The 27,646-nt window shown below is 45.1% G+C and overlaps 1 protein-coding gene across 2 annotated transcripts in view; it reads right to left on the minus strand.

Annotated features, from left to right (window-relative positions):
• ttbk1b (tau tubulin kinase 1b) overlaps positions 1-23,755 on the minus strand; it is a 37,159-nt gene extending 13,404 nt beyond the window's left edge. The window contains exons 1-14 of one of the 2 annotated variants that reach the window (XM_049009161.1): positions 22,875-22,890; positions 22,253-22,561; positions 18,452-18,610; positions 16,343-16,490; positions 14,202-14,275; positions 11,128-11,268; positions 10,302-10,406; positions 6,372-6,437; positions 6,104-6,196; positions 5,895-6,020; positions 5,491-5,645; positions 4,187-4,391; positions 3,654-3,832; positions 2,484-3,030 (exon numbers count right to left, since the gene is read on the minus strand). In XM_049009161.1, the coding sequence (XP_048865118.1) occupies positions 2,484-3,030; positions 3,654-3,832; positions 4,187-4,391; positions 5,491-5,645; positions 5,895-6,020; positions 6,104-6,196; positions 6,372-6,437; positions 10,302-10,406; positions 11,128-11,268; positions 14,202-14,275; positions 16,343-16,490; positions 18,452-18,559 (1,947 nt within the window). In that variant the 5' untranslated portion in view covers positions 18,560-18,610; positions 22,253-22,561; positions 22,875-22,890. Of the gene's footprint in view, positions 1-2,483; positions 3,031-3,653; positions 3,833-4,186; positions 4,392-5,490; positions 5,646-5,894; positions 6,021-6,103; positions 6,197-6,371; positions 6,438-10,301; positions 10,407-11,127; positions 11,269-14,201; positions 14,276-16,342; positions 16,491-18,451; positions 18,611-22,252; positions 22,562-22,874; positions 22,891-23,616 lie in introns of those variants that run through there. The other variant, XM_049009160.1, reaches the window with a different exon arrangement.
• Positions 23,756-27,646: the final 3,891 nt, after the last annotated feature.

Consider the following 27,646-nt stretch of genomic DNA (forward strand, 5'->3'; position numbering starts at 1 on the left):
GAACACCGGTCTTAGTACACCGAACATTGGTCTCACTGAACATTGGTCTTGGTACACCGTTATCAAGACAGTGAACACCGGTCTCACCGAACACCGGTCTGGCAGAACACTGGCCAAAATATACCGAACACTGGTCTCACCAAACACCAGTGTCACTGAACACTGGTCTTAGTGCATTGAACATTAGTCTCACTGAACATTGGTCTTGGTACACCGTTATCAAGACACTGAACACCGGTCTCACCGAACAATGGTCTTAGTACACCAAACATTGGTCTCACTGAACATTGGTCTCGGTACACCGTTATCAAGACACTGAACATCGGTCTCACAGAACACCGGTCTCGCAGAACACTGTCCAAAGTATACCGAACACCAGTCTCATCGAATACTAGTCTCAGTACTCCGAACACCGGTGTCACGGAACACCGGTCTCAGTACACTGAAGACTGGTGTTACCGAACATTGGTTTCAGTATACCGAACACCAGTCTCACAGAACATCGGTCTCAGTACACCGAACACCAGTCTCACAGAACATCGGTCTCAGTACTCCGAACACTGGTCTCCCCGAACACCGGTCACAGTATAGTGAACACCTGTCTCAGTGCACCGAACACTGGTCACAGTCTACCGAACACTGACCTCAGTACACCATACATTGGTCTCACTGAACACCAGTCTCAGTACACCGAACACCAGTCTAACAAAACACTGGTCTCAGTACACTGACCAGGGCTGGCAAACAATGTAAAACCTTACTGGTCTTCAGAAAGCAAAGCTCTTCCTTCATTAATGTTGATCTCATATGAGAAAATAGACAAAAGCAGAAGGGTGTAATTTACTGCAGAGGAATAAGCCTTTTCATCCGATATTTGCTAAGAGGGATCTGAACAAATGACTCTCTATGCGCGAGCAGCTCTAACTGTTATCCAATTCAGCACAGTATGTCAACGGTCCAAACGCAACTTAGGCTTTAGTTTACGATTAGCCCGACTAGTTGAGCATGCTTTGAAAGTGTCGTTTTACAAAGAAAGAAAAATCAATCCGCAATGTGAAAACTGCAGTTTATGAGACGTGGTTAAACACTCCAAATAAAAGGAACAGTCCTTGGAGAAATGAAACTTGTGCCTGAACTGTGGGGGGGGGGGGCGGGGGATTCAGGGATTTACCTTCCTGTGTAATCCATTCTGGCCAGGCATGAACATGAGCGACTGCAGAGAATTGTCCGGAAATCCAGAACCATCACAAGCCACATATGCTTGTACCCGGAGGTGGGGGGGGGGGGGGGGGGGGGTTAGGGTTAGGTACAGCTGCCCATGTTGCTCATGGATGAAGATGCTTCTGGAGCACAAAGCAGGGAAAAAAGAATACCAGGACAAACGGCTTCGCCGAGGAGCTCCAGCTCTCTCCCGTTAGTTCTGAAGAGGTAGGAAGAGCTACTCCATGTCCTGTGGAGTAAAAACCCCCACCCAGGTATGACTTTGTCAAGTCTCCTGTGGAACAGCAAGCCTGTGTGGGCTGAGCTCTAAAACCTTCTGGTACTGGGGGGCCCAACCAGATGGTCAAGGAAACCCGGCTTAGAGCACAACCATCTGCCAAGACCAATGGCTCTTAATTTAGCAGTGCCAACAACTCAGAGAAGGAAATTCAGGCCAGAGGGTGGGGGGGCAGGGGGGTGTTTTCTTCAATATTTCTTCAGAATTTTCGTCACCCCTCCCCCCACAATATGCACCATTCACAGGGGTAGGGAACATGACTTAGCGACCTTGCATCACTTCCCTGCCCTGAGGAGTACGGACCCCCCCGAGCAAGATCATACTTCCAGAATGAGCTTATCTGTCCACTATGCGATTCCAGTCAAATAAAGGGTGACTCGGAAGAAATTAAAAACTACAACATCCCTTTTGTAGCTGAATGTTGCCTTTGTTGGTGCACAAGGATGAGGAGTAATGAAGAGTTATGAAAGATGCAGAGCACAGAAGCATACAACTCTCAACATGAAGACACCCCCCCCCCAAAGTCACATCAGGATGCGAGGACCCCAGTATTGAGAGTCAGACTGAAACCCATCTTAACCCAAAGTAAACCGCACAATTTGTTTTTTTACACACAAAAACAAATTGCTGCAGAGAACAACTTCTGAAGCCTGGATGTGGCTTTTTGGATGTGGGCAAATCAGGGATGTCAAAAACATGAGGTCTGTGGTGGTTCGAACCCATTCCGGCAAGGTTCTGTGAGGAGGGGTGTACCATTGCTCTTTTTCTTCATGGGCTGGATGTGACCTTAAAATGCCACCTTCGGTTACCGTGGCAATGATACAGTTGACATCTTGTTTACCTATTCCCATGGCAGCCGTATCGGGGGAGGGGTGACGGTGAACACCGATGAAAGCACATGGGGAGTTCAGGCTTGGGGGTGGGGTATGCACCCTTTCAGGCAACCCTCCTCCACTTCCCCCCAACCGATAACGAGGCATCTTACCAGTCTGTGTGGTCCAGTGGGGTCCGACTCCCTGCGCTTGGGTCGTGTGGAAGGCAGCGAGTGGCAGGGCGACTGGGCGGGACTTGGGCCAGGCCCTTCTGAGCTGGACGGGCGGCGGGTGGGACTTCTGCGGAGGGCGTCCTCCTCAGCTAGCGGCAACATGCCCCGGACCCGGCCCTCCTTGGGCCGCACCACCACCTCCCCAACGGCACCGCGCCTCCGCCGCTCCTCCCCATCCTCCAGGGGGCGCAGCTCCTCTGGCTCCTCGTCGGTGGTGCCCGAGGTGGTGGGTTCAGCGCCTGGGTGGAAGTCGCGTAGCTCGGCCTCCTTGTCGATGATGACCCACTCCTTGCTGTCAAAGTCTTCCTCCTCAGCCAGCGGCACAGAGCGGAAGGCGTTGCTGAGTGCCTCGTGCTCCACGGAGGCCGACACCTCCAGGCGACCACTGGCCTGCCGGTCCCCGTGCACCGTTTCTAAAGACAGCATCTGTGCCGGCTGCGAGGAGTACAGGTGCCGGGAAGGGGAGCCCAGCAAGTCCATACGCGACCTACCGGGGAGAACATGCGTGCACACAGGCAGAGACATGCGTGCACATGGGGCATTTTACTCATCACCGTGGGGGCTCCTACTGGCACTAAACAAAACTCAGACACATTAAAGGGGCCCTAATATGCTTTCCCGTTCCTTTAGTGTGTTAGACAGCTTAATGTGCATGTCAACGGTCTGCAAAGTCTTAAGGCACAAAGTACATGCCAAGGAGAGTAACTCTCACCACAGAAACCACTCTTCTGTAATCTGCCTGAAACGCCTTGCTGGAATTCCAGCTCTTACTTCTGTGACATGGTGAGGTCACCTCATAACACATTCCTTATTGGCCGCCTACCTGCAAGGATCTGTCTGCAGACTGTTTTGGAATGTTGAAGCATGTAAATCTATTCTAGCAGACTACAACAATAAAATTACGAACAGAGAAAACGAGTATCATTTGGCCCCTTTAAGATCAGGCACCTTTTCCAGGTGAGAATATCTGATTACAAAAATATTCAGGATTAAATCTCACTGGCATCTGCTAAGAATTCAGTAAAATATTACAGAATGTATATGTTTTTCCTGAGCAATAAATGAGTTTTAATAGGTAGTGGCAGGGGGCAGAGGTCACAGGCTGCTCACCGCTTGTCGTGGCCGTCAGCCCGGCCCTCGGCAGCGGACAGCCGCTCCGATTCGGGACTGTGGGCACGCTGGTAGCGGGCAGAACGCATCTGCATGCTGGGAGACTCTGGCAGGCCCCCCTGTCCTGGGGTGGTGGGGAACGCCCCGGGACCGTGCTCTTCCTCCGCACCACCCTGCGCCTGGGTACATAAGGGGGGGGTCAGACATGAGGGGCACGTTTTTTTACCTCCTTCCCAAAATGTAACAATACAGACAAAAATTTTACGCAAAACATAAAACATTATAAACATCGAGGAATCATCCCCAAGGTTATATTTTAGAAAAGTGCATATGTGTGGCACATAAGGGCAAGATAAATACTTATTCTTCTTCCTGCTTTCTCTCCCCTCTCCCAGCACCTTCGCACCACAGCCATCATGTAGGACTTGAACGCCAGCAGAGGCCCTCAAAGGCCCAGGCTCCCTGCTGCCATCCATTGTCTCTGACAGTGCTGACTGCACTCGGATTACAATGCCCCCGGGGGGATAACGCACCTTGCCGATGCTGATCCTGAGTTTATTGCGGTTGAAATCCGTGTCCTCCCAGCCCTCGCCTTCGGGGGGCATCAGGCCACCTTCAGCGTGCCGGCTGGGGGCTGCGGGGGGCGCGTTCTCCTGGTCACTCAGGTGCTCGTCCTGCAGCACGTCGTCCGTGTTCTCCCTCTGCATGTCTCCAGGCATGGGCGTCACATTCACCACCCTGGGACAAGGAGCTCCCTCATCACTCCACTGAACAGCAGGTGGCACGGTAGTTAAGAACACACCATGAATGAACTATGCCTCGTCAGGCATTGAAAAGGCACATTTATGAACACACAATAAGCCAGGATGGTTTACACCGTGTAGAAATGAACAATGGCTAATTAAGGTCAATTAGTAACAACAGCCTCCATTCTATTCAATATTATAATTACTACTATAATAACATAGTCAAAAAATCAAGGCAAGGAGACCGGAGAGACCAGATGTGGATGTGAAACACTCGAAGACACACTCAGCAAACCTTAAACATGAGGAGGAGGATAAAATTAATCTGATTTGCGAGCTGCTTATTGACTCCCTGTGGGCTACCAGTAGCTGTTGTCGATGCGTTGGTGTCCACGGCAGTAGGAGATGAGTCATTTGACTGTCCAGGGTCATGTGACTGTCCAGGGTCACCCTAATTCACCTCGTATTTCCATTATATAGATTATGTGTGTGTGTGTGCATCTGTGAAACTGGCCTGTTCATACAGAACAACTGGCAAACCACTGGAATGGCAATTTTCCTCCTGCTTGTTTTTGGAGAAATTTGTTGTGATTTTTTATATAACGTAAAATTATTTTAATGAACAGGGACCACTTAGGAGGTTTAGGAAACATTTAGAAAAACATCAAATGCCAAAATGCTTCCACTATTGGCAGTGAAGTGCTCATGGAGGCTGGCAAAGGGGGACTTTCCAACACAATCCCCCGCATATGTGCAGCTGTCACTCGTGACACCTGTCAGGCACGATCACATTTGGTGGTTAGTGTCGCGCTGTGGAGCCGCCGTATTTGCCAACGCCCACGTTGAGCGTCTGCAAATCTGCCGCAGTCTGATCATCAGTGAGATCCCGCATCGAACGAGAAACGGAGCCTAATGGAGTCCCGGGGGACCGGGGTGGGGGGGGGGGGGGGGGAAATCTGCTGCAGCTGCACATTGCCGGCTGCAAGGAGCAGCGTCTGCACAGAGGCCTCATCATGGAGACATGCTCACAAGCTGCCATACACCTGCACTGCAGGCCTCTGCAGGGGGACAAGGTCGGAGGTCAGCCTCACCCCACCATGGCGGCCGTCTGCCGCGTGTTGTGTTGGGGCGGCGTGGATGTGCTGGTTGACATCAATGAGTCCGTCTCCGCCCTCTCCCAGTCAAAGGGCTCATTCTCTGTGATGATGCGCTCCTTCATGCTGTTCTCGAAAACCGACATCAAGAGCTGAAAAACACAGTAACGGGGCGGGTGAGGGGTCATGAGAATAACAGCATGTTATGAAACACGGTTCTGTTCAAAGAAATAGTCAAAAGAAATACCTCAGACAATCCAGATCTGAAAGCCATTGAGGAGAAGCTCAGAAAAGGTCCTGACCATTTGCTTTCCCTCACCATATTATGATTATGATTGTGATTATGATTATGATTATTATTATTCAGAGAGCCACCCCTGTGGCACAGTGCGAGCTCACACCTGATAATCCGGCTTGGTGTAGTAGTCGAGGCTCAGCACATGGTCCAGGAAGGCGTGAAACTCCGAAGGCATGTGTTTCAGCAGCATCCGATGGTCGTACCTCTCTTTGATCTGCCCCACTTGCTCCTGTTTGAAATGGAGCCTGTAAACCAGCTGCCGACACCCAAAGCCGAATCAGGCATGTGAGACACCTAAAGTAACTGTACTACCTTGTCTTTTATTTTCCTCCACGGCAGCTGTCCAACAGCAAACTCTACCAACATGTAAAATAAAGACCATAAATCGTCATGGCGACCCATTTCCTGTTTAAAAAAAAAAAAAGGAAAAAGACATATTAATATTTCTCGATAAATCCGATTCAGTAAATGTTTCCAGCAAAAAATTAACAAGTCTAAGAACCCCGCATGAATAAAGGGGAACATAATATTGTAGTGAACCAGGAATGACAGCGATATTCTGAACCAGCTGAACACTTACTTTGTTTTTGTGCGCGTTCACCGAGGCGTAGCGGACCGTCCCCCGAAATCCTGCGACAGTTCTCGGCTGCGAGGAGGACGATGCAGGAAACACCATCAGAACACCTGCATGCCTTCCTCAGGCTGAGCATTTCAAAGCTTAACCCTTCAGAACCCTAATGCGAGCGTCTCTCGCGTGTCTAATGCGACTCGCAGGGCACACGCGCAATAACTCAGCTGCGGCCTTCCGCATGAACCGTCGTAGTGACATTTTACTCGAGCACCACTGCTTTCTTGGATTTTATCTCCCACACATTAAGAAATGCGGCAAGAAATAATGAATGATGCAATTAATGGAAAATTAAACATAATTTATATGAAAAGTAACAGCGAGAGAAAGGCGGGGCAAGCAGGGAACTTAATGGAGGTGTTTTAGACTTTCTGACACATGCTGAGAGCTGGGGGGGGGGCATGGTGTTCCGTGTCTCCTCTGTATGCGCCATTTCAACCCCACATGCCGCCCAGGACACGCCTAACTCCACACTGTAAGCAGGGAGGTGTTCTGAGCGGGCAGGGTGACTACAAGCTGAAATATACAAATTATAGCTACTACGTTATCTATATTTTAGCATAATATGTAAGTAAACCAGGGCCATGTGACAGGGAAGTGGTTCGGGAACCCAGAAGCTGGCAGCACGGGTCCCAGGAGGGCAAGCCGTTGTACCCTTGAGTGCAGCAATTAAATATAATAGGTTAAGTAAATCCCACTGTCTAAATGACTTTGAAAAACCTCAAATTGTCAGCTAAGCCCCTAACATACATGCCGAATACAAAAAAATGGAGAGACTGCTTAACTAATTTTCAATTTATTTTTATATAGAACCTTCCACAACACAGTGCCCTGGAGGCAACTGACAAGAGTGTGCAGCAGTGCGTCACTACATCATTTACGCGGTGAATGAAAGAGGGGAAGAGGGCAGGAGGGACAGAAAGAAAGAACGGCAGACGAGTTTCCCTATAAATACTTTTGTAAACTGAGGGTGAGAGAAGGTTTTGAATTGAAGGTGTTGAATTTGAGCAAAGGGGGGGGAAGCCCTGCTCTGTCCCAGAAGAAAGACCGGAGGGTGGGAGAGGGGGGTAGGGGTGGCAGGGTGGGGGTCAGCGGTCGGTTATGGCACTCACGGCGCCGCTCCGTCACACCGTAACCGCGGCCGGAGCGAGCGGCTGATGGGAGAAACAGGTCAAGCATGCGCTGTAAAATTAAAAAAGAAAAAAAAAACAACAACTGCAAAATATAAAGAAACACGAGTCAAAGAAAAAACTGAGACAAAATGCAACAATGACACAAGAAAAACTGAGGAAATTAAAACCGAACCAGCAGGCATGAACTCAAACAAACAAAACATTCACTTTGCCACCACCTCTGCTCATTAACTATACATTTATTATGAGCGATTAAAACCCTCTTTTTCCTTACATAAATCCAGCTTGAGATTGTTTTCAGTGACAGGAGTGATGTGTTAATGCTCTGGGGTACAGGGGAGACCGCTCCAAAGCTCTAAACGCAATGACACTGTGCAGGACTGCTGGAAGCCACACCCTAGAGGCCCAAGAGAGAACCCTTCTCTGAAAATGGACTGACTCCCTGTGAGCCAATGAGAGTGCATCCCAATGCTGCCTCCGCCTATCACAATTGACCCTGACCACATGGTGGGGATGCTCATCTCAGGAATATTCAACAAGGAGTCATAAATAATTGACCGGCGTTTCAGATTGCATCCGCACAGACGGTGGCTGAGCCCGAATACAGCCATGGGAATACATAAAAATCTAATTTCAGTCGATGTTTTCTCCATTTAGTTATACCGTGCATGCGACACATAAAGCCCTCGAATCCTTTACTATTCGAAAAGGAGGACTTGCCTATTACCTTGCTGTTTGAAAAAATAGCCATTTCACGGTGCTGCAAAACCAGCATCAGGGTCCCAGGACACCTATCGTGTTCCCTAAGAGTACTGGGTTATGTGTCTCTGTGCTTCCCCCATCGAATTGCTTGGTTGCTGCCACTGGGCAAACTGGGGGGGGGGGAACTAAAAGGTGAAAAGGCAGACAGCATTCACATCATAATGTATGTCACGTTTATAAGATTATTAATATTAAGATTAACTTTATTGATCCCAGGGGGGGAATTTAATTTTATTTAATAACATTGTTTACACATATGTGCAGTAATAGTCCCCACTTTATTAAGAAAGCTGAAGAATGCATTGTACTGGTTAAAATCTCGTTCTCGTGTTTTGGTTTGTATTTTGTATTACAAATTTATTGCTTTACAGTAGCTTCCATAAAGTGTAATTTGGGCCAGTACACTGGCAAAGGGAAAGTCCCCTTTAATTTTCCCATTACACTCCAACTTCAAGCTCAGGACTGCGGCACGTAATTGAAGTGCAAAATAAACCGTTAACCCAGCAGACAGTGCATCCAATCAAATTCACCCGAGCACCAAACCCAGCAGCCTGAAGTTAATTTGGACTCAATTACGCTGGGCAGACACACAGATGTTAAGTGACACTTCTGATCAGGGGCGCTAAATGTACCGCCCATGAAGTAAACAGGACGGAGAGCGCTCCGGGAAGGTCACATATCACATTGGCGCAGATGTTCATGATACGAAGCGGCAGCAGTTGGACCAGAAGGCCCAGAAAAATTCATCACCGGCTCCTGCACTCTGCCCTTTGGATCACATTACCACGGTGACAGATCGACATGCAAATGAGTTATCTGCAAGTTAAAGCAGGCCGACTCGCTATTTGCAAGGTCCGGGCCAACACTAATTGCATTATTGCTGCGTGAAAATATTCCATAACTGCCCTTAGCATGTTTAGGTGAGTGCATAAAGACTGCTAGTTTATATAAACTCATTATAGGATAAATGAAATTTAATCAGGTTTTTTAGAAATATGAAATATTCAAGTATTTAAGTAAGAAATTGGGACAAATATAAAAAGCACAAAAATTGTGATACACGTGCCTGGGGTGCTCCTCCCCCCCCCCCCCCCCTTGCTACAATACCCAGTTGAAAGATTTAGCTGCTGGCTTCCAGACACCCAGCACAGCCCCCATGGCTGTGAACCACTCAAGGTCATTGGGGTGGCACAGCCCCGCCCACAATCGGGCGGCCAAGAGAGGCTTTCACTGCACGATCCACAAGGAGGTAGTGCTGAATCAGCTGGGGGGGTAGAAAAAAAAGTCTGAAACCCACACCTGCCTAGCCTTCAAAGGCACATGCAGAGGCAAATAGAGGCTGTTTCTATTGCAGCACTCAGCAGGCTGACTGTGAATACGAGGCACCGGCGGGTGAAAAATGGTAACGGCAGCAGGCAGGGGGGGTGCATGAGCAGCAGCTCCGGGAGGGCAGGAACCTCTTTCGGCAACATTTTTTATTTTAAAATCGGATGCATTTAAAAATGTTTTATTGTGATTGCTACAGACTCAATGGCCCTCTACTGTGATAATTTTCGTTCCTCCCATTAAATAAATGGGGCGTCTTAGTTTTATTAGACATTATTCATTTTATTTTTAATAGAAGAATTATTTCAAACAACATCCTTCTCATTTCACAAAACCGGGATTTCGGGAGTGGGAAGGTGGAAAAGCTGTCAATTAACCCAGTTGAAAGTATTTTATAAACAGCATAACAAAAAGGCATGTAATTTGCATCTGTTTTTAACAATGACCTTCTCTCCAACAGCAGGATTCCCACACCGAATAACAAGTAAAAGCCTTGTATAAAACGCACCATCTTTAAACTTTGGGACCTTTTGCTGCAAATATCTTGTATTGCTCAGTAACACTTGCCTCTCTATCTTAGCATGAAAATAACCATCAAACATTTCTATATAAACACACGTTTCACAGTTCTAAAAATGCAAGAAAGGGGGCGCCCACTCACAGGCCGGACGTCTCCATTCGTGTTGGTGTACTGCCGCGCCAGGCCGAAGTCCAACATGTAGCACTTCCTGTGTGTGGAAGGCAGCCTTCCCATCGCGAAATTCGACTGGAAGAGAATGCAAACTGCGTAAATCACCAGGATGACTGGGCAATACCGCCTTGAAATAAAAAAAAAAACGCTACTAACAAGCAGCAAAGAAATGGGAACCCCAGGAGCTCAGACCCAAACATGTCGGCCAATGTGGTCCAGCCTTCAAGACCAAGTCAATAGGAGGAGCTTGTGTGATTTGCGGATACTGACACTCTAAGCAGCTGGGTTCACGTGCATGCATACTAACACGCGTGTTGGATTTACAGTATGTTTCATTGTATGTTTGGTAATGGATAGTCAAGAATATTACTCATATCACACGTATTATAATACCTCATTAAATTAAATATAAAATTCAAAGTACTGCAGAAGATGGAGAGCGGCCAGCCTTAAGCTTATTTTTAGCCATCCTGCTCCATATCAAAATTTGAAACAAGCATTTAAAAGCTACCTGCTTCAGAAGATTCTCATACGCCCCACGACTCGATACTTTAACACACAAATGGAATATGACTGCAGCAGACATTTTCATCATAGGCTTTTGAACTGAGCCTGACATGGAGCTAAAATTTCACTGCAAAAACATGACAAGCATTTCAGATTCACGATTATTCTGCACTAGTGCTCCACGGGTAGTCCTGATCACCGAGGAAGTACGCCAGCTAAGTTGGCAAAAAAATCCTCCCGTTTGAAAATGAAAGGTGCGGCAGTGTGCAGCTCTGACTGGAGAACGTACAGGTTTGATGTCCCGGTGCAGGAACCCAACGGAGTGAATGGCTTCTATCGATTCCAGGATCTGCTTTCCGAGACGCAGTGTTGTGCTTATGGTGAAGGTTCCCCGTGGCTGGCTTCTTCTCAAGTCGGCCAGGTTTCTTCCCTGCGGCAGAAAAGAAAATGAGATCCGTAAGGAACCCGCCATTACCGTGCAGAACATGGAGCCTGTCTGGCACTGATTGGCCAATGGCTGAGCTGAACCAATCAGAGAGATGTGGTCTTCACTGTGAGTTCTGTTCACCTGCCTGTTCCTCTTCATAGATGGCTAATGTCACTAACGCACGTACAATTTGAAGCACGTGGCAAAAAATTTTGTACCGCAATTAAATGAAGATTGACGCATACAGAAACGGATTTTTTTTTTTTACATTATACAGTGACACTGGTGTTTGGAAAACACATGGAAAACCTGAGTGGGACTTGTGATGCTTGGCCAAAAAAGCCCGGTTTAAACCTGCTTCGGGGCGGCATGGTGGTGCAGTGGTTAGCACTGTCGCCTCACACCGCTGGGACCTGGGTTCGAGTCTCCGCCTGGGTCACATGTGTGCGGAGTTTGCATGTTCTCCCCGTGTCGTCGTGGGGTTTCCTCCGGGTACTCCGGTTTCCCCCCACAGTCCAAAAATATGCTGAGGCTAATTGGAGTTGCTGAATTGCCCGTAGGTGTGCATGTGTGAGTGAATGGTGTGTGAGTGTGCCCTGCGATGGGCTGGCCCCCCATCCTGGGTTGTTCCCTGCCTCGTGCCCATTGTTTCCGGGATAGGCTCCGGACCCCCCGCGACCCAATAGGATAAGCGGTTTGGAAAATGGATGGATGGATGGATAAACCTGCTTCACCATCGGGTCAAAATAAACTGACAATGCAGAGAAATGCCACCCACAACAGCTTACAAAGATTTAATTCTTCCTCACAGTTACACAAAACGGATCTGAAGACCAAAAATGTCTTCATAATGAGTTATTATGTAGGTCCTTTAACACACAACTGCTCATTTAAACCCAGCCCACTAATACCCTAGAAATTCAACAATTGCTTTTGATATAAGTGCACCAGTCAAACAAACCTGAACTAATTACTTATTACCATGGAGACAAAAACCCTGCATTAGAAACATTCTGCAGGATTCATTCCTTAGACCAGAGCTACGCCAGACAACATGCGCAAAAAGAAAATCACGCAGCTTGCCTCACACCTCAGTCATGTGCCGTAACGTGCAGATCTGCATCCAGTAAGTCATGCCGTCAATAAACTGACATACATTCAATGTACTGTCATTCCGGTTCAAAAGCAAGGCAAAAATCTAAAGCGCGAAATGTTAAAAATGTTATATACAAACTATTTAAAATATGAACAGCTTGCTTTTGCATGGGGGTATCACTAAGAGATCATCTTTTTTTTTTTTTTTTAAAGATATAATTTGCTATATTTGCTTTAAATATTTGACTTATTGAAACACAAAAATTATGGCGTATTTTTCCAAACTGCTTATCCTACTGGGTCGTGGGGGGGTCTGGAGCTTATGGGCACGAGGCAGGGAACAACCCAGGATGGGGGGCCAGCCCATCACAGGGTACACTCACACACCATTCACTCACACAGGCAATTTAGCAACTCCAATTAGCCTCAGCATGTCTTTGGACTGTGGGGGGAAACCAGAGTACCCGGAGAACATGCTGACACATGCAATCCGGGCCCCAGAGGTGTGAGGCAACAGTGCTAACCACTGCACCACCATGCCGCCCCCAGTGCTAACCACTGCACCACCATGCCGCCCCACGATGTTCCTATAATTATTAATATTATCAGTTTTCTGATTTCTTACTTGTTTTCTGATTCCACTGATTTGTAGGTATTATATATCATTATTATATATCACATAATTATATTTCTTCTTATTATTATTATTATATATAAAATCACTGTATTGCACAATTTTTCCTAGGAATACTTTACCCTTCACTTGTGAGAAGCAGCACTCGCATATTACCACACACTCATGGAATCCTTATCGGCCTGCCACTCCCCAGTATCAGCTAATCACCACACCCACAAGCACGTGCCCACGGCGTCAGGAACAGCGCGGCACTAACACTGTGCAGGACTTCCCCAAGACGGCCGGTTTATTTCCGCAGAATCGTTGGCATCAAGTATACGAGCAGGGAGCCGATCGATGGGCATGAGGCATGATGATAATTTTTAAAGTGGGTTTATAAGATGGATTGCAGACGCTTGTGGTATTATGCCAACGGAATGAAATTATCAGAGAATACTCGGGGAGCTGGGGGGTGGAAGGTGGGGGTGGGAGGGGGCGCTGGCCTGGGAGGGTGTGTTAGTGGTCTGAAATGTTATTACACATGTGCATTAAACCTGCTCTGTCCGTTCCTCATTCTGGTGTCATTATACATCAGTGAGCTGCTATGTTTTGACACTAACTGTGATGCCCAGCCCCCATTACACCAGACCTAAATGTCTTCACCGCCAGCTCCTTGCTGTCCCTCTCCCACCAAAACGGAAGCTTCGCATTTGTTTGCCCACAAGCCTTACTGTCAGAGCTACCACTGTCTGCCCAATTCAGGCTCCGGATCATTCCGCAGTCTCCGTGTCGTGTGATTTGGTGATCTGGTGCAGAAACCCGCCCCCACAGTGATGCTTTCTCAGCTCCATGTCAATAAACAGCCTTCAGACCCCCCCCCCCTCCCCCCCGCATCCCCATTTGGTGGCCATGCCTCAACTATTTAACACCATATCATACCCTGTGTCGTGAAAAATTTGGCTGCTCCTATATTTTGCGGTGGTGCAACGAAAGAGAAAAAAATGCAACAGAAACATGCACCAGCGCAACCAATGCAAACGTTAGCCCTGACACCAGCAAAGTGATTTCTCCCCTAAGACTCTCCCTGTAGACTCTATTTCCCTAGAATCCTCTCTACCATTAACTACAGCCACTTGAAATTTTAACCAACGCAAGTGGTGCCTCTTGGATATTAGGGAATAAGCGGCAAGCTCACAGCAGGCTGGAGAATAACCGCAGCACCTACCTGCAGCTGCATCACCACGTAGTTGAACTTCTCATTTCTTCCACAGCCGATGAACTTACACACGTGATTTTTTCCTTTAAAAAAAAAAAAAAAAAAACACAAAAAATGAGAAGAGGAGCCTGGATCCAATCCTCCACCAACCTATCCACTAAAAGACTAAGGGGCCCAGGCCATATCCTTGCCCAACTACAACAGCCCATGAGAGACTTACACATTCGCTGTTACACAGTGCTGTCAAGGCACGTTGAAACGCTTGGATGAAGGACACCAGAGCAAATGAGGCAGCGGGGGGTATGTGTGCAGATAACCATCACCATCATCATCAACCTTTAAAGTGCCCGTAGCTATCACACGTCCACAGGAGGCCACTCCGAAACCCTCTCATCCAGCTGATTCAGGTATTATAACTCGAGGTCCGCATCCCTAAAACAGCACTTTCCATCAATCGTCCCCTTGTGCTTAAAGGGACCCTACTACGCTTTTCCAGTTTTCCTTATTGTGTTATATACCTTGATGTGCATGTTAACAGTCTGAATAGTCTCAAGGCCCAATGTATTTGCCAACTCTCACCACAGTAACCACTCTTCTCTAATCTGCCTGAAATGCTTCGCCGGAATTCCAGCCCTTACTTCTGTGACATGGTGAGGTCACAATCCTTACTGCCCACCTACCTGCAAACATCCATCTGCAGATTGCAAGCCAGGGCCCGGAATGTGCAGGGCAAGGTGACCAATCAGAGCACAAGGTTTTTACAGTCGCACTGTGCTACAGTACTTCAAATTAGCGTTTATCACTAATGAACAGCCTGCAAGCTCAACTTTGACATAGCCACAGGATGGCAGAGGTGCCTAACGGAACTCACGAGCAGGATGCATTGGCCTAACGATCCTTTAGGTTTTGCGGTTCAGACTTCCATGCCCTCTGCTCCTGGTAGACTGGTAATAATGTCATGGATGTGGGTTTTAGCTGGACAGGGGAGAGCTTGGCTCTCTTTGTTCCAATATAATCAGACCAATATGTAAACCAGCAGCACTGCAGCAAGGGGACTGCATTTAAACACTGCACAGATGGAGCTCTGTTAACATTGACGAAGCATTAGCGCATGCTTTGGACAAATTGTGTCTTTACTTTTAGCGAGAGAGCTTCCGTGCCCAAAAAAGGCAGCAGGTGGCGTAATGGCTAAGGACGTGGACGTTGTACCCTCGAAAAATGTGTTCCAGTGAAGCAACCAGCTGTATTAATGGAAAAAAACTGGAAATTACCTAGTATAAAAAAGCAACACAATACAAATCTTCTGGAAAAATGCATATTGCCATACCGATCATGAAGCGTTATTCATGACGAGCTTCCAGACACCTGATCAGCCATGGGTGGTGAGAACCTCATAGTGGCCAAGGGTCACAAGCCCTTCACCACTGCACCAAGCTGACGGAGCACTTGGAGGATCCATGATTCCCCATGGCGACCAAATCTCTAGGGAGCGATCGGTAGCACTGCTCCTCCACCTTCTGCAAATCCCTGACCAACGTCAAGCACTGGTTGACGGAGAGATGGCACGCTCGCTTAAAGTAACAAGGTCTCAACTCATGGTCCAAGAGGTGGACCCAGCAGACACTGACGGCACTCTAACCATCTCAGTACTATACCCTTTCTACTCTGATGACGAGTGAAGTCATTATAGTTAACAAATATCCCTGGCACTGGAATAACAGATGGCGATACGGTCAGCCTACACTTGTATTTTGTTCATTTACGCCTTTATACCGAACATCACGCAAAGAGTTGATACATTAAGCTGTTAGATCACAAATCATGCGACACTGACACACTGGTATACTCAAGACAAAAACACAGAATTGGCTATTACTACCACAAAAGCAAGAATTTTCCATAACACAAAACCGACTGGTTCACTGCTCTTATAAAAAAGGGCTGAAAGCCAGTAACTTCATAAATATTTAATGTCTTATTCTCGTTGTCGAACTCGACCCGCGCAGCAGACATGGGCATGAGCAACAAGCAAATAGCCACTCATATGGCTACGTTTCAAAGTCTGGATTAACACAAGCGAGCCGGCCAGAGTTAGGGCGCCCGTCACTGCAGCGCCCCCAAGAGGCCACCCCGGTGCCCAGCAACCCTACCTTGCAGTTTCTTCAGGACGGCGACCTCCATCTTGAGAACCTGTTTGGGTTGCTGAGCCGACTCCACCTTCAGTGCCACGTTCTCTTTCGTCAGCAGGTCGAGGGCCTCGTAGATCTCCCCGAAGCCGCCGCCTCCAATTTTCTTCAGCTGGGCGTGGCAAAAACGAGGAAAATAAATAAATAAATGAACAGGCACCTGGGACCCCCGCATTTAGCAGGCACCTCTGCACCATCCCTCAAGATTTTTATTGTATCTGTTTATTTCCTATCCAGCGCACTTGGGCTTCCTAGCAAATTCATGACATACGGCCCCGAATTATTAAAAGGAAAATGAGTCTTGATTCCACCAATGTACAAAAAAATCAAACACCAGTGTACATCAGGAGCTTCACCTTGCACCAGGCAATTTTAAGCCACGAAGTGAAGACAGAGTAGTCTATACCAGAAACAATGAGAAGAAAATTAACTACTGTCCCGTTTTAGCAAACCATACACAACCATTATTTGTGCCGTGCTCAAAGAGGACCTCTGGGCTGCCATTTGGCCTGGTCCTCTGCACCTTTGTCAGGACAGCAAGGTGAGACACACAGGAGCCGTTAGTGATCATTCGGGCATGGACACGGCCAGCTCCAGGCCAGCGACTTTGGCGTTAATGCCTGCCGAGATGGCGCCATCGTGTACACTCCCACACATATCAACATTACGACCGGTGCTGTAGCCACGGCGACTGGCAGAGGACATCCTGTACACACCTCCATCAGCGCGCCAGTGAGTGATAGGCATGCCGGATGGGGGCGACCAGCCGTGTGAGACTGACTGTAAATGCAAAGAGCAGGTCAGCCATGACTACCCACAAAAAAAAAAAAAAAAAAGGTTCATGAAGACCTTCAAGGGCGGAAACTCAGACTTATTAACTGCTGCTTTGACTTCTATCACCAGAAAGAACTCAGACAGAAGGAAAGAGCATGTGTATGTGTGGGCATCTATGTGGAAAATGGCTGCTCTCTGACTGGTATGGGGGAACTCCGGGTACCCCGTGTTCCTTCCGCAGTCCAAAGACAAACGAGCTTGGTGAACCAGTGCTTCTAAATCATGTGCACGTTCCATCCTGTCCAGGATGCACCCCGCCTGTGCTTCCCAGCTCCAAGTTCACCATGGACCAGCACCGGATTAAGCAGTTACAGAAGATGGATGTATCGATCGGAAACATTTCACAGATGCTCTACTGCTTTGAAGAGGTCGTCAAGAACATTACAGTTGTACACTGATGAATAACATTTTATGAAAGACCAACAAACTAGTCAGTTACGCCCATTTCAGGAGATTCCCACAAAACCCTTACTCACACAGTGAATTCGACTACTTGGCCACAGTTGATCCTGAGACGAGAGCTACCGCAGGTGTACTGTATATCCCCAAGCCTGTGCTATCAAACGTTCCCCAAAGCTTCATAAGACCAGCAGCCTACACATTCAGTAGCACCCATTAAAGAACATGAAAGGACACTTCAAGGTTGTGCTGCACTAACTCACTGCGGAGGACCATGTGTGTGAGTGAGAGAAAGATCCCAGTGCTCCTCCTTTCAGGCCTGCCACAATGTCAAGGACATTTACTGGTATGTTTGCAGCAGATCTGCTCAGGAGGACCAGTTTCATGCTTTTGACATGTCAGGACTTGTCATGCCCAACCATCTTCTGTAAGTATTTTTTTTTTTATTATTTGAAAAATTGCACATGAAATTGGCCCATTTACAAGACAGTTGAAGAATCATCTAAACCAGGACAGCTCAAAACTCCATCCATTCAAACCTGTTTTTCTGAAACTCAATCTGCTTAGTAATCCTCACCCAGACATTTTCCAGCACAAGGAGGCTACAGGCAGTAAAATGTTTCCATAACCAACTCCCCCGCCCACCCCCACCGCTACTGAATCTGCATTAACTTTGACGAGGAAAACTGAGATTGAGAGTTTAAACTTTAATCTTTAAACTGAATCTTTAAACTGCGTTTAAAAGATTCAGAAATGTAGATGCAGCTGAAGGGACCAGCTAGGACTGTAGCAGCTGTGAAGCCCAGTTATAGGATGGGGGAGGGGTTGTCCATCACTCACCACTTTCCATCGGTCCTTGACCATGCAGTTGGGAGGCAGGATGTCAGCCTGCTCCCCGGCCCCGTTCATGTTTGCGTCGTCCTGGATAGCTGATGCTAGGCACTGCATCTGCCAGCTGGCGAGGACTCGGCTAGCTCCCAGCTTAAATGAGCCATTTATCTGTGGGGCGAAGGACACAGCTCAGCAATGGGGCACTGCTGGAAGGCGCACGGCGCACTCGCGCCCACACTGCCTCCCTCTCCATCTTACAAAATTACTTCATCATTGTTTCTCACAGACTGTTATTCCCGGGAATAACATGTATGTCAGTCCGAGCACTTGAAGCCGCACCGCAGCTTAATAAACAAACCTGGAAGCAAAGAAACACGACACAGCTGTGATTTTACACAAGATTTTATGCGTGCGTTCACAATGATCTCTTGTTTAGGTGCACGGTTCACTCCTGATTAACTACACTTACCGTACGGCACTGTGCAAGCCTGCAGAGGGATACTACTCACTACAGATCACTGGTCAAATTACACTGTAAAGCATTGTTCTCTCATATTTTATACATTACTTGTGCATCACTGAAGAAAATGAACACATCCGCTAGAGTGTTTTCAGAGTGCAAGGTCTGTGTCCATTATTCACTGAGTAACGAAGCAGCGCATCTGACCTTTTGGGCATTATTGACTTTAAAGCCGATATTCATACGTACACTTTTCAAGCTAAAAAACAGGGATGGAAGGAAGTGAGGTTAGGACAGAGAGCAGACCATCTGCATGCAGCACCCAGGTTAACCATGCACAGCTGGTAGAGGGGGGAAGAGTCCTTATCAGGAGCCTAAACCATGCCAGTATCCATAGCCAGCAATACTGTTCAGCTCAGTATGCACGCTTGTTATTAAATCTGCATCAAAAATGCACTGGAGAGACGAACTGAGAGCGAAAGCAAGAGAAATAGATAGAGAGATAGATAGATAGATAGATAGAGAGAGAGAGAGTGAGAGAGAGCGAGTGCACCAGTGTGAGTTAGCAGGAACCTTTCCAGCAGTGCACTGCATTTCCTCATACTGCATTTCCTGCGAGTCTTTCAGCACAGCTCTGCATCCTCAGAAAATACTGGACGTCACACAGGTGTGTGACGTGCATATTTTTAAGGCAGGTTTCTGGTTTTAATCACCTAAACCCAGGGAAGGTTCACGACCACTTTCTTACCTGAACATCTTTAAAAAGACTTCTGCTGAAAACAGGTATACTGGGTGTATTCCAAACCACCACCCCCCATCCCACAAAAAAAGGCACTCGGCTATGGCAGAAAGCAGTCGTGATGTGATACATGCATTAAAGCCACCAGCTGAAATCAGAAGAGCCTGGTCAGGGATGTAATTCCAGGAGCGACAAGCTCAGAGTGCAAGGAGCTGGACGCACCAGCAAATCATACATATAAGGTCATCGATTGAGTACTTTTTGCCATCGCTCAGATGGAGAGCATTTCAAAAGCATTTTACAAGATGATCTCCCTCTCCCTAATTTTATTAAATCGCTCAGCTGTAACAAAATAATAACTATACAAGTACGATTTTTTTCCCAACTACAAATGCTCACTCTCTAGTAAAACACAAAAGACAACTCGTGGTTTTAGAAATATTCTGTTTGCATAAGCACCAAACGCATTCATAACCATCTGGCGACCGCATTTAATGAAGTAGTGGCACTTCAAAATATTGGAAAACATCCATAATCACTGTAATGACCAGTTTTTTTCATCTGCAAGACATTATCCAGACATGGCAAGTTTCTATAGTCATATGCGCCTCTAGCGGCATGCTGTGATGTCATACATTTCATACCCTCTCAGTAAAGCAGATGGTTTCAGCCAATGAGATGAGAGCAGTGACTCTTAGGTTGTTAAGCCTACTAGTTAAAGGGGTCACTTCTCAAAAAGATCTTTTACGCAAACGTGCGAGGAGAGGAAGGTGGGTAATCTTCCCAGGACAGACTCACATGAGTGATGTCAGATAAAATGCAATCTCATGGGAAATCCTTTTGAAACAATCACAAAATTAGAGGGGGAGGCTTGGTTGCGCAAAAAGCAAAGAGTAGCTGCATTCCGATTTCCTTATTGATTAGGCAAAGAAATACATTTCCCAGAATCCTGGGAAGGATGCCACAGAAGCCATTTTGAGTGGATTTGTGTGCAAAACGGCAGCCGCATTTCCAGAAGCTCTAAGAACATGTAAACCTCTCACCATATTAAAAATTATTATTAGTCGGTTCTTATAATCCTAGGCACTGGTTTCCCAGTTTAGTCGATTCCAAAACCCTCCTCTGTCAGCCTACAAGTCGAGAAATAGAAAAAATTTCATTCATTGTAACTGCTGAATATAATCAAACTGGACAGTTCAGCTCTATGAAGTGTTTCATTCAATTACCATAAAGCATTACTTAACTAATATTGTGTCAAGTAATATTACCACAACTTGAGGGCAAAAACGTTTTTTCTAAAAATGATTTGTTATTAAGAAGGATCTTTTCTAAACCACAGACACTCCAATTTGTTAAATGTCAGCCCTTTGGTAATTGATCAAACTACACCACCACACAGACGTTTTCTTATTCTCAGGTCAATTGTAAGAGAAGCAAAAATGATAAACATTAATCAAGCTAGGTGTTAAATATTATTTTAGTGAACTACTTGTACTCAGTAATCAGACTTTTTGGGTTTAATTGAAGATACAGCAAAGCTTCTTCAAGACTGTCCATTCAAAGTCCATGAGGTCCTAAAGGTGGAGATCTTAGAAAATCTCTTATGAACTTAACCAAGTTGATTTCCTGGTCCTTTTAGCAAATTTCCTCAAAAACCAATTGCAGCATTAATGTTGGCCTCAATTTCCAACATTTTTTTCTATATTGGCATGCAAGTATGGCTTCTATATTATAGTGATAGGTCCTGCATAACACTTTTAATGGCTTAAGGACACAAGAATAATTCACAGGAATGGAGTAAGGCATCATTGATTTTTTTAAGGTGAAAGACAAGACAGCATTCAGCATTTAAACACACCCCTTGCTCAGTCTCCAAGCTCATACGCACAGAAGCAGGAGGCTGACGGTCTATGACCCGTGCGGATACAGATACTGATTGCTAAGCGTATTAGTCAGTGACGGACTCTCCCCATAAAACACATACAATAAGCATTCTGAATTTTGTGATTTCCTAAAGAAAAGAAATTCGGTTCAATATCTCAGTCTTAACATTTCATTTAGAAGCTTAAATTCAGGGTAGTAACAACAACAACAGCAATAATAATAATAATAATAATAATAATAAAATGACACATGGCATCTCTTTTTCGAAAGGGTCGGGTATCTAGTGAAATTACAAGAATGCATAATATAGTTCCTTAAATACATTTGGAACAGAATCCTGATCAGACCCTGGGGAATCTGCAAACATATTGCTCCATTATAACATTATTATCATCACCATGACAAGTTATCGTAAATTATCGTTCACAGTGTTTCGTATTAAAGTGTCCCAGTGCTTAGTTCCCCAACACCGAAAACATTAGCCGCAAGCCTGTCTTGTCCGATAGTACGAATTTATACGAACGGTCCCTGTTTCAGATTTTAATGAATATTATAAACTGAGGAAAAAGATAGCGTCCGATGCACGTGAAAAGGTTAGCACTAACCGTTCAGATAACACGAAAGATGCCCCGGGCCAGTTCAACTTAGTTAATGGTAATAAATAAGCACGGAGATGTTACATAAGCACCGAGTAGCGCGCATCGCCACATGGGCGCTGCTCGTTTACCTGGCACACAGACTAAGGTAGACGGCCATTCCTTTCCGTCTTCTTTTCGTAACCTTCATCTGGGACTTCGTGTTTCCAAACACTGCAGACTCTGTTTTTATTTTTATCTTCCTTCCACGATGAAGGACCAACGAAAGCCGCTACACAGTGATGTCGCCCTATTCCGCTCCTTTCCACCCCGGAGCATCGGCGCCGCAGTTCCCCGGACACGCGGACACCTGGCTTTATTCACACAGGTTTCTGATGGATTTATGCGGGATTTCTGCAGGCCGGCACGGCATCTCCTCGTCTTTATTTATCCTGCAAACCCTGGAAGAAAATTTCGGTGTTCGGCAAACCTGCGCCGGCTATAATTTAGTTAATAAAAATGACTACAATGTCCAAATTCGTATTCGTTCCTACAACCGAGCCAAGCATATTCAGGGTCAATTTTACTTTTAAATAAATTAGAGCGCAAGGTTCACGACGGCAGAAAAGTCGAGGCGGGAGCTGGTGCATTAACAAATTTCACATAATTTTTGGTAACTATGACCGTTCATTCAGCTTTCGTTTAACTTAGGGACGACAAATTGATAAAAGGCAAATAAGTCCAAATAAAAACTGTTTAATTAATATTTCACACCAGATGATTCCGGCTCAATCCTGATTTCCCTTTCCTCTGTTACATTTTTTTGTCCGCACTGCAGTTCAGCCTCCGGATTTTCACGCGCCCAGTCCTCTACATCTTTCTCACGACAGGCGGCGCACGAGGGCATTGGTTTCCAAAGCAACTGCATCCACCTAATGAGCTGGACCCGCCCTTTGCAAATGTGAACCAATGAGCAGCTCGGACATCTCAACCAACCTTCAAAATGGCTTATATGGTCAGCCATTGGGACAATTCTCAGACAATCAGTACAAAAAAAACTCTTAGGATACGCGAATATGGCATTTTGGGAAATGGCGTTCGAAACATACACGTGACTCTAAATTTCTAAGCTCCAAAGACTACAATTCCCAACATGAGCCGACAATGAGTGTCTTATAAAGCCTTCATCATGATGCATAGCTGTCAATTATTCATTATAATTATAGTAACAGTGTAACATTTATTAAGTTAAATATATAATCAGTCATTGATTCTCAACCCGCGAAAGAAACATATCATAACGTACATAGGAGCTGCCGTACCAAAAACACACCCACAAGGCACAGTGTCTCCGATGGGCGTTTGCTACTAATGTTAGCTAGCTAATACACAGCAATAACACTGACAAGGTGCCAATACACAAGCGAATGGCTAAATGCTCTTTAGCAAATGGCTAACTGAGTGCATACCATCGCCGAGGTGACAGTATTAGGAAGAAGACTGTTATAATCCTGACCTGTTCTTTGGTCGCCGGATAAAGATTTCGGGTTTAGATTCTTTGGAGAGGCGCATTATTTCATTGCAGGGTCATTGCAGTTTTTATCTCGTTTCCTGCTGCACCATTTTCCATCCTCTTCGGTCTCCTCCTCTCCTCCTGAATCAGCATCACTCGGATATTCCCACGATGCACCGCGATCCTGCGCGACTATGGATGTTCGTTGCGTAGCAACTTGAATTAATTTCATTTTTGCACTAAACAATTCTTCATTACTGTGTAAAGGATTTATTTAATTCAATGGTCATTTAATAAAATAATACAATTATTTTAATACACAACGGGTTATATATATTATTTAATGGTAAAATTAGAGTATTTGTGTTTCTACTTTTAAATTGTATAGGAAGGCTACACTATCTCTCCTGCCTTCAAAATGTTTAGCTGCAGTTTTAGAATCAAGGCAGACATATTTAATTGGACATCAAGTTCATCAAAATGAAAAGCTGAGGATCATGTCATGATCAACGTGAAACGGTTTTTATTTCCGTCCATATCAGTAGGCCCTTCTGGGTTTAGTGACCACATCCCGTTCCCTCTTATCTGTTTCCATGACCATTGCATTTTCAAAACATGAATTGACAATTGGTGTATTAGAATAATTATTCGGTCGCACTTCCCAGACTTCATCCACTGACAGACCTTATGTGACACTTTGCTGAAACCGCGTGCGACATTAAAAGTGTGAAACGTGGAGAATTTATTTAGGCTCACTATTATGACTCTTGCTTTCACATACGAATCCTACTTTGTGTACGACAGACCACTTATAATTATCAGTCAAAACTCAGTAAAACATTTTCAAGCATCATCCTCCGAGTTTATTCTTTAGGTTTGTATGAAACTTAAAAAAGGGAAATTTTGATTTCAGGTAGGATCTTTATGAAACTATTCCCTTATCCTGTATTTAACGTGTCATATACTATCGTCTTCTATTTCTTTATGATTCAGCCCAGCAATACAAATAAGCGGTTGTGTGATTAAATACCTTTAAAAAGTTGAACTAACAAGAAGGAAGAAAATACAATGATTTAACTTATCAGCATTATGAAATTAATACCCCATCCTGCTTTCTAATCCTTACAAGCCCGCTAATTCAAATACACTCCCCCAACCTCAAACGACACTGCATTAATTAATGTAATTAAGAACATAAGAACATAAGAACTTTACAAACGAGAGGAGGCCATTCGGCCCATCAAGCTCGCTTGGGGAGAACTAAACTAATAGCTCAGAGTCGTTAAAATCTTATCTAGCTCTGATTTAAAGGAACCCAAGGATTCAGCTTGCACTACATTATCAGGAAGGCTATTCCATACTCTGACTACACGCTGCGTAAAGAAGTGCTTCCTTAAATCCAGCTTGAAATGTTCTCCCGCTAATTTCCACCTATGGCCACGAGTTCGTGTATTTAAACTAATGCTGAAATAACTATTTGGTTGAACAGCATCCAAACCTGTTAGAATCTTATATACCTGGATCATGTCCCCCCTCAATCTCCTTTGCTTGAGACTGAACAGATTTAGCTCAAGTTCCTCGTATGACATTCCTCTAAGACCAGGAATCATTTTTGTGGCCCTACGCTGCACCTTTTCTAAGGCCACAATGTCCTTTTTAAGATATGGTGACCAAACCTGCACACAATATTCTAGGTGAGGTCTCACCAAGGAATTGTATAATCTTAGCATTACCTCCCTTGACTTAAACTCCACACACCTGGAGATATACCCCAACATCCTATTGGCCTTTTTTATTGCTTCCCCACACTGGCGAGAATGGGACATGGAAGCATCAACATACACACCAAGGTCTTTCTCATGATCAGCTACCTTTATTTCAGTGACACCCATGAAATACCTGTACTTTATATTTCTGCTCCCTAGATGGAGTACCTTACATTTATCGACGTTAAATTTCATCTGCCAGGTATCGGCCCAGTCACTAATTAAATCAAGATCCCGCTGTAGCTGCTGAGCCACTAATTCAGTATCTGCTACACCACCCACCTTGGTGTCATCTGCAAATTTCACCAGTTTACTGTATATATTGGTATCCATATCATTTATGTAAATTAGGAACAATAGTGGTCCTAAAATCGAACCCTGCGGTACCCCACTATGAACGCAAGCCCACTGTGACATTGTGCCTCTTATAACTACTCGCTGTTTCCTATCTGTTAACCAGTTATCAATCCAGGTCGCTACGGTACCTAAAATACCAGTCGCTTTGAGTTTAAGTAGGAGCCTCTTGTGGGGGACAACATCAAAAGCCTTTTGGAAATCTAAGTAGATGACATCATAGGCCTTCTTATCATCAACTTCCTGAGTAGCTTCCTCAAAAAACTCCAACAGATTTGTTAAACAGGATCTACCTCTCCTAAATCCATGCTGGCTATCCCGCAAAATGTTATTGGAGTCCAGGTAATCTATCATTTTCTCTTTGATTAAAGCCTCCATAACTTTACCAGTTATACAAGTTAGACTGATTGGCCTATAGTTAGACAAATTACTTCTATCCCCTTTTTTGAAAATAGGCGTTATGAAGGCGTGCTTCCAATCAGAAGGTACCACACCTTCAGATAAGGATTACTATTACTATTACTATTACTAATTACTATTAATGCAGTAGATTCTAGACATTACACATGAATAAATAAATATATCACATTTTGTTTGCACTACGTTGTTAGTATTACTTGTTTAATATTGCTGTATTAAATTTTTTTTCTAAAGTCGTTTATGCAATGCAACATAAAATAATATAAAGTAAAGAATGTCATGGAGACATCCTATGCTTCTTGATTCTAGATCACTGCGACCCTACTTTAAAAAGCACGGACATTTTAGAGCCATGGCTCAGTGTATCCAGTGTGATAGGGAAGCAGTGTGGCTTGAGGCAGCTACCGCCAGCATATTTGTTTTACATGTCCACTACATTAATTAGATGAGGTGGCCTCAATGGAGTGTTATTTTTGTGAGCTAAAAAAAAGGGAAAAAAAATCACAGTAGTGTATTGAGCACTGTATTTAATACCAGACTTTCGAGCAGTAGAAATATATTTGACCCACTAATTTTTGTGACATTCTCAGTGGAAAAGTCTGGTTATGAATACAAGTTATGGGTACAACAGCATCTCAGCTCCGTACAGTGATAAAACCCAATCAGTACCATATTGTAGCATGTACAAGATGAACAAGATAGAGCAAAATGATTTTGTGTTTATAAGATGCTTTTGGCCCTGAGGTGATCTTGGGTCTCGCAACCTCTGTTATAGCATCCGTGCACATTCTAAGCTGAGATGGAAAGGATTCATCTGGTAGATGTAGTTCTTTGTACAGTTGTTTTCTCTTTCCCTTAAACAATACTAATTTTGAGGTTTCTTTAGGGGAATGCACTATGACTGCACAATAAATAGGCTGCTGGTCTTCTTTGATATGGTATAAAATAGCTCAGGTCAAATTTATGATAAAGGAAAAATGATTTTGGTGAAATTATTATGTCTTGGATCCTTATAACGCTGTTGATACTGGGGAATAGACTATGAAAACTACACTCTGCAATGTTAAGAAATGGAACACACAAAAATCAGGTGCAGTTTAATGTATGGGGTAACCCAGACTGATGCCTTGGGGGCTCTGACCATGTTGATGTGCCGCTGATGCAGATACATACGATATGCAGGAATGCCCCTTGTGCACGTTGGATTTTAGGTGCAGATGTGTAGCCCTATATACTTTTCCATCCACAATGACCTGAATCTAAACTGTGCAGAACCTGCAATGGAAATATGGTGGATGTGTTGCAGAGCCATAAGCCTTTGGAGGTAAAGATTACACATTGAACTTTGAACTATGAGATGTTACCGGCACAACGGTACTGATGAATTGAGAAATGAATGGATGAACGAAACCAAATGTTATTATTATTATATTTCAGTGTAATTAATCTAATATATCAGCTCATACACATTTCATAACTGATAATATGAACAT

Source organism: Brienomyrus brachyistius, chromosome 3, assembly GCF_023856365.1.
Source record: "Brienomyrus brachyistius isolate T26 chromosome 3, BBRACH_0.4, whole genome shotgun sequence".
In the NCBI taxonomy this organism is placed as follows: domain Eukaryota; kingdom Metazoa; phylum Chordata; class Actinopteri; order Osteoglossiformes; family Mormyridae; genus Brienomyrus; species Brienomyrus brachyistius.